Source organism: Gossypium arboreum, chromosome 11, assembly GCF_025698485.1.
Source record: "Gossypium arboreum isolate Shixiya-1 chromosome 11, ASM2569848v2, whole genome shotgun sequence".
Classification (NCBI taxonomy): domain Eukaryota; kingdom Viridiplantae; phylum Streptophyta; class Magnoliopsida; order Malvales; family Malvaceae; genus Gossypium; species Gossypium arboreum.
In genome coordinates, this window is record NC_069080.1 from 107,119,462 (window position 1) to 107,127,073 (window position 7,612).

At 31.4% G+C, this 7,612-nt stretch overlaps 1 protein-coding gene and 1 long non-coding RNA gene across 2 annotated transcripts; one reads left to right on the plus strand and one right to left on the minus strand.

Annotated features, from left to right (window-relative positions):
* Positions 1-476: 476 nt before the first annotated feature.
* On the minus strand, positions 477-1,254 carry LOC108473198 (uncharacterized). Its single transcript, XR_008274131.1, has 3 exons — positions 1,073-1,254; positions 912-948; positions 477-672 (listed from the first exon to the last, which is right to left on the minus strand). It is a non-coding gene; the product is annotated as an uncharacterized LOC108473198 (long non-coding RNA).
* Positions 1,255-2,208: 954 nt separating this feature from the next.
* On the plus strand, positions 2,209-5,386 carry LOC108470868 (protein CANDIDATE G-PROTEIN COUPLED RECEPTOR 2-like). Its single transcript, XM_017772367.2, has 6 exons — positions 2,209-2,705; positions 3,740-3,931; positions 4,296-4,458; positions 4,538-4,640; positions 4,746-4,827; positions 4,936-5,386. The coding sequence occupies exons 1-6, from the start codon at positions 2,412-2,414 to the stop codon at positions 5,011-5,013; spliced, it is 912 nt and encodes a 303-aa protein (XP_017627856.1). The 5' UTR covers positions 2,209-2,411; the 3' UTR covers positions 5,014-5,386.
* The last annotated feature ends 2,226 nt before the right edge of the window (positions 5,387-7,612 follow it).

Sequence of the window (7,612 nt, forward strand, 5' to 3'; positions counted from 1 at the left end):
TGCAGCCATAATGCTAAGCTAAGTATCAATAAAGGTTGGACTAAATTGATAGATATATTACGCAAGATTTGATTTTGCAATGACAAAAGCCAAAACTCAAAGAAATCAACTAGAATATTTACAGGTTTGATTTCACTTACTAATTACTTTTTTTTTCTTATTTTAATAAAACAACACTTTCAAATTCATGAACAAGTCGTTAGACCTGCTTATTTGCAACTGAAGAACAACCATGAGAAGCAAAATATTCTTTTGGAAGCCTATCAAGCTTGAACCTTTCAAAAAAGAACAAAAACCAACAGTTCCCTTTATTTTCTTTCACTTGCTCAGCAATCAAATAGAAAACTACTATGTTAAATCAAAAACCAAGAGAAAAGGCAATTACAAAACAGATCACAAGCATTCATAACCAAAACAAGCACATTTATCCTAAAAAATGTCCAGTAATTAAAATCTAGGTTACTTACTTCACTACTCCCTCTCTCTCAATTTCCTCAAAAACTTTAATCTAGGTTTCTTGACGACCATTTCAAGATCCTTTCAGTCCTCTCAAACCAACCACATTGACTACTCATAATTGTTGCGGCTCAGCTATGGCCTGTCAAACCCACATATCTCTCGATTTCAAGATTGGTGTTATTGGTTGGGGCTCCCAAGTACCAAACCAAACCCCTAGAATTTTATTTTTATCAACAATGAAAAGAACAAAGATTAGAGATTTTTGAAACCGATCGGTTTCAATTTCAAGATTGTTTTCGGTATTTCTCTTTTCTAAAAATTTGAGTTTGGGAATCCTTAAATCAATCAGGTTTCTTCCCTAGCTAAAGAAACAGAGGAAAGCATAAAATTCTAGGCATAAAATTTGTGGAGAAGTAAGGAACAAGAAGAAAAAAAAGAGCTTTGGTTCATACCTTAAGCCAAGACCCAGCGAAGAGGAATGGTATAATCCTAAGAAAGAGAGAAACAGAGGAAATGAAACAGCAGCCTGAGAAAATGATATATGGGATGGACTAGAAAATGAAGAACAGAAGAAGTAAAAGAAATGAATAAAGGAAGAAGGAGAGACTTTTACCTAGATGGAGGGACTGGAAAATGTCTTACAGAAATGAAATTGGTAAGACAATTTCCCTAAAACGTAAGACATTTTACCCGTGTCTTGGAAATCATTTTCCAAATGGAAAATGTTTTTAGGCAACCAAACACTGGAAAACCAGGAAAATATTTTCTATAAAATATTTTCCAGGTAAACAAACGCACCCTAAAATTAATTTTAAAAAGGAAAAGAAATAAATGAAATGAAGAAAAATTGACTTTTCATGTAAAAATTCAACTTGTTTTCTTATAAAACCTACGTAATTCCCTGTAAAATCTGATATTATTTTCCATCTTTCTACTAAGAGAAAAGACTGAAATTAAATCTAAAAGAAAAAATAAAGGAAATTAAAAATAAATTTTCTAACCTAAATTTTCCTTATAAATTTCCAGGTTTTTCCTTACAGAAAATAATAAAATTAATTTAAAATGAAAAAGAAAAGAAAAAAGAAGCTAAAAGTTATTTTCAATCTCTCTCAATTTCAATTTCAAATCTAAAAGGTATTAATCACCACATTAATATTTTCCATCAATGTATATGGTTTTGATTGGTACAATAATAAATTTTAAACCTCAAAGTTTATGCATTTTGTCTATTTGGTCTAATTTAACAAATTTATCCCGTAACATTTGTGTAAATATTAATATTAAATTTGTTGAATTTTTTAGAATTAAAGCCAAAATGACAAAATATGTAAAATCGAAGGATAATTTGTTACTATGCCAATCAAAATTATGTACAATTAATGAATGACATTAACACCGTTATTAATTGTCCTTAGTTGCTCACTTTCAAAATTGAAAAAGATTAAATTGCTCCAATTTTTCTGAAAGGGACAGGAGAGGTCTTTTTACCAAAAAAATAATAAAGAAAATTAAAAAGAAAAATGAGTAATCAAAATGAAAATTTACTAAAGTTGGGTGATTAAAATGACTGTATCTAATGGGAAAATTAAATACAAGTGACTAAAATGATAAAAGTATGTAACAATAGTGCCTAAATTGCAATCATTTTATTTTTGGTGCCCAAAATGAAACCTTATAAAGGTTGAGTGACAAATTAATGTAGTTTACCCTTTTATTTTCCAAAATTACTTTTCAAATTAAATAATATTTTTATAATGACAAATTTTTGTCCTTCAATTTATTTTACCAGCAAGTCAAAATTCTGACTATCCCGTGAATTCGATCAACAAAATAAATTAACTCAAACCCTTCAAAATTACAAAACAAAATCCTGAAAATCTCAACTTCCAATCTTTCAGTTTCTAAATTTATTGTCTTCCCCGTTTTCTTTATGAAATTAAAGCTCTCAGAAAATGCATTCTCTTGAAAGCATCACAGAATCCCCATTTCCTCAAAACCCTAACAATTCATCATCATCATCATCTTCTTCTTTTTCGAATGGGTTGTATGGATGGCTCGTTGAATGTCATGGATTTTGGCATAACTTAGCACTTATTATCCCTTCTCTCCTCTTTGTTCTGTTTCTGGGTTTTCAAGCTAAAAAAAACTTTCAAAAGCTCTCTCATGGAAGGTCTTATATCATGATTTCTTATTACGGTTGCCTTTGGCTCGTTAGCTTGCTCAACCTTGTTTGGTGTTTCGTTCAGGTTTGTGGGTTTTTTCCCCTCTAATTAAATTTTAATGAGTTGGTGTTTTTCTTGAATTTGATTTTATTGGATCTTTTAGACTTTGGTTGTTTCCTTGACATGGTTGCTTTTTATTTTTATTGTAAAGCAAATTGCAATGGAAATTACTGTAAAAGACTAGCTGATATTGAAAAGTAAAATTAATAATTGATTAAAATGAAGGAATTGCTAAAATCTGACATTAGTTATAGACAAAATCTAATTAGTCAACTTATAAGTCAGGCATTTTGCATCCAAATAACAATGTACTTTCTTGTTTTAATTCTTCACAAGTTTGTTTAGTTGATATCCAAAATACTCTTTTTGTTCTTGCTTCTGTGAGTCTGGGACAACGCAATAAGTAATGCTACTTAAATTAGTGGAATGTGACTTGGGTGTCTTGGTCTCATTAGACAAGGTGCAAAAGTTGTTCGGCAATCTTTTCGCATTGTAAACTTAAGAACAAGATTCTTGGACAGGAAAGCTATCTAGTATGAGTTTTTTAGGTGATGCTCCTTTGATGTTGTATCTAAGAACAATGCAGAGAAGCCAATAATGAATAATATAGATCAATAGAATGGAAATATGTATAGTAAAAGTCTTCTTTCTTGAGCTTGTGTTTGATAGCTGTGTCTCTTTTAGTGTGGCATGAGCTAACATCTAACTCATTTACCATCATGAATGGTCAATTTTCCCTTGTTCTTAAGTGAGAGAAAATCTGTTTACTTTATCCTTTCACGTATGAATTGTATCTTAGTGTGATTGTTACCAAATAGTGTTTTCTGGTTAACATGGCTTATGTGAAAATGATTTCTGTTAAAGCAGCTGGGCATCTTATTCTTTGATAGCATGAATGAGTTAGGTTAGTAAACTATATGTTTTTAGGAAAATCATAGCCATCAAGATTAATGAAATATGATTGACCCCTGAAGATCATAATTCTAGTTGACAGTAACTTTATTTCTCCACTTCATGAGCTGAATGGCTTGGTCCAAACTACCTCTTGATTGATGCAGGCCTGGGAATGCACTCCTGGAAAGGAAATGGCATGGAATATCTTATCATTGTTCACAACTTCTGGGATGCTATTCCTGGAAGTTAGCTTGTTGGCATTTCTACTGCAAGGAAATCATGCTAGTGGGTTGCAAGCTTTGACACGGACATTTGTTATTTCAGGGCTTATTGTTGGTTTGGACTTACTTCTCAAGGTATTTATTTTATTCTTAAATATTTCACCTTTCTTGGAAGTTGCATATCTGTTGCTGGTGAATCAGATGGTGGTGGAAGAACATTACAGTTTCTTCCTTCCTTCAAACTTTACTATTAATATCAGAGTCACCATTCTTGTGGCCTATAGTTGGATAATTGATCTATTTTAACTTCTTAAGCAATCTCAAATTTGAAGTATGATCGTGCATACTTGTTTTTTAATTGTTTTCATTTTCTAATATGAAAAACACACGATGTTTTTCCCTTTAGTATTTTTCTTGTAGTGAATTCTTTTTACATTTCTCTGTTGATGCTTTATATATTATGATATTAATGTTTCAATGTATGTTTTCCCTCCTTTAGGCTATTTACCTATTTGGATTCAGTGTGCCCTTGTTCATTGACAACTCCGAACATCCACGTCAGATAAAATGGGGCTTGTGGGTTGTTCACAGGCTAGTGCTGACTGCTATTTATGGCTCCATACTGTTTATGTACCATTCCAAGTGGAGAGAAAGGTTACCTGGTATGTTCATCTAAGTTACTTACATTTTTTGCAAGTTGCTTCATCGTAGATTTACAGTTGCTTCTCTGTCCTTCTGCAGCAAGACCTGCATTCTACAAATATGTTGCCTTCATGTTCGTCTTGAATGCACTAGAACTGTTTGCTTGTGCACTAACTGGAAATGGAGCTAGCTTTGGGTTTTGGTAAATACAAGCTTGTTGCCATTTTAATCCAAGTATTATTTATATTAGTATATTATGTTCCTTTTCAAAGGGTTTTCTAAAGAGGTATACGAAACACATTTACAGGTTGTACAGCGCCACAATCGTTTGCTACCATGCCTTTTACCTTCCTCTTCTGTATATTACTTTTCTAGCAGATTTTTTTGAGGTAATAATTTATTTTCATATTCATAGTAAAACATGCATCTGTTTAATTGATTTTTAGCACAGATTTATAACATGTAAGCGTGGCCAAAATATCTTTTAATGAATGCAGGAGGAAGACATGCATTTAGAGAATGTGTACTACTCAGAGATGAAAGATGCTGGTTTCTTTGATGCTGACTGGGAGTAAGCATGGAATGAACTTTGAATTAGTAGCTTCTCTATACATAAAGCTCTGTAAATAAAAAGTGCAGTTCAGATTGTAAAATATCTTCTCAAACGGATGATGGATCTATGTCTGAATATACCGATATTGCTGTGGGAACAAATACAATAATGTAGAATGCGCTTTACCTAGAGCTTCTTCCTAAAGATCAGTTAGTCCTTGATTTTTTCTTCAGTATGTACTATGTGTTATCAAGTAGATTTGGAGTTTGAATATCTACATCTAAATTATTTTCATTTCCAAGCAGAGATCTTTTCTGTTCAATTTTCTTGTAACAAAATAATTAGTATCATTGTGTTTGTTATTGTAGAATTCCAAGAGCCTTGTACTGATAGAATTTGATGGAGTTTGAATGGCTCACAGGTTTGATGGAGTTTATTTTTTTTAATTTTTTTTAGAACAGGGTATCTTCTGTGTCTATTTTTCTGTTCATGGAGTTTTTACTGTCAGTATTGACAATTGAAGGTTGAGAAGCTGTTGCAGAGATTGGTCAGGTAAAAAGTACAAAAAAGAAAAAACATCTTCAGGTTACACATTTTGCGGCATTTTTCACAAAACGCCACTAAAACAAAAGATCATAACGTGTGCTTCCTTATTAGTTTTTGGAAATGAGAGTGACAGAGTCGGAGTTGTAAAACCCTATATCTCCTTTCTTAGCCTCTCGCCATGATCTATTTGTGTAAATTTTAATGTTAATTTAATTAAAAGTTAACAAACATTCAATTTAACTTATCACACAGAATGAAAATTATGTATTTAGAACATTTAAAAATAATATACAATAAAAATAAATTATATAGTTTGAAATTTATTAATAATTACATGCTAATGTATGAAGTATTAAAATAAAAAAAGCTTAAATTGTGAGTAAATGAATTTTAAACATGTAAATATATTAGATTAAGAATATTAAACGCACTACAATTATTTATCATGATGTTATCAATTTGAGTTGGTGTTTGAGTTAATTTTGAGACCAACTTAATTTATAACATTATTAAGATATACAACTAGTGGAAGTAATAAAGTGTGTATAATAATATTAAAATGTATAAAAACAATAAAATAAAGTTTTAGTTGAGTAGTAAATTTAAATTTTTCTAATGAAATTGGCCTAGGTTTAAATTCCAACCATATGCATATTTTTATTGATTTTTAACAATAAAAGACTAAAGTACTATGAATAAAATAACTTATCGACATTTTTGTAATTTTTTAATTGAGTTGGCTAGTCATATCAACTTAGTTAGGAGTTTGAATAATAGTTTAGATATGCAATTAATGGAGGTAATAAATTGTGTATATTAAAATAAAGTTTTGTTTGGGTGTTTAATTTAAGATTTTACTAATTCAATTAGCATAATTTATTTTAATTACATAAGAACTCAAATCTTACTTAACATCTAGAGAGAGATACTTTTTCTTGTATTTTGATTTCTTCTAATATTTTTAAATTTTATGATTGTTTTGATTGGTATCATAGTTGAATTTGTTCGACTTTTTTTTTTTTAACGAAGAGTTAAATGATTATTTTTTTATGAATGATTTGATGCTTCTTGATTTAATGGATAGTTTGGAAATTTGCTTTGAAGATTGTTCCTTGTAGTGTTGAATAGCAAATTATGAAGGGGAAGCCTTGAATGGCTTCAGAATTGGCTAAGCAAGCTATGTTCTTTGTTGACTGCAACATATTATTTCAAAAATTAGCAGTTATATGAATCAAATGGATGAAGGTATGAATCGATTAACAGCCAAATAAACCGTAAATTTTTCATAAGGTAAAAAAAAAAAAACATGTTTTTCAATTTTAATGCAAAAAGTTCATCATCACTTGCCCAGTGAAAGTGAGTATGCCGGCTATTTGAGAAGGCTTGAGGAAAACATGACATACATCAAAGCTGCATTGTTGGATGCTGAAAAACTGCAGCAGCGCAGACGCTGCGCCTTAGTTTGACCAAGCTCAGAGGCGTCTTTTATGATGCTGAGGATGTGCTCGATGAATTCAGGTGTGGCGCTCTGCGAAAAGAGTTGAAAACAGTACGTTCCCTTCCATCTCTATCCCTTTTGCTTACTCTTTGAGGATGGATAATAAAATAAAAAAGATCAACGAAAGGTTAGAGACCAGTTCTTCTGATTTCAAAAAATTTAATCTCGAAGAGAATGTTCAAATTCTTCAGAACCGACCGTGTGTTGTTCAAAGTCAGAGGGACACCCACTCCTTCATGACTTTTAAGGTACTTGGTCGAGATCAAGACGAAGAGAACATTATAGATCTTCTAGTCCAGCCAAGGGGTGTCTACAACATACCTGTCATTCCTATAGTTGGAATAGGAGACCTGGGAAAAACTACGCTTGCTCAGTTTGTGTACAATGACGAAAGAGTGAGTCGGCGTTTTCCCTTGAAACTATATGGGTGTGTGTATCCGAGTTTTTTCGTCGTTAAACCCTACAGACTTGTGTCTTAGCCTCTCGCCATCATCTATTTTGCTTATTTGTGTGAATTTTTTTGATGTTAATATAATTTCCTAGTTGTACTCAGTTAATTAGTCATATCAACTTAGTT

What these genes read in the sequence shown, in the direction of transcription:
- LOC108470868 (XM_017772367.2), top strand. Translation starts at nt 2,412, where the DNA reads ATGCATTCTCTTGAAAGCATCACAGAATCCCCATTTCCTCAAAACCCT. An exon ending in TTGTTTGGTGTTTCGTTCAG is followed by an intron (nt 2,706 to 3,739) that starts GTTTGTGGGTTT and finishes TGATTGATGCAG; the next exon opens with GCCTGGGAATGCACTCCTGG. An exon ending in TTCTAGCAGATTTTTTTGAG is followed by an intron (nt 4,828 to 4,935) that starts GTAATAATTTAT and finishes TAATGAATGCAG; the next exon opens with GAGGAAGACATGCATTTAGA.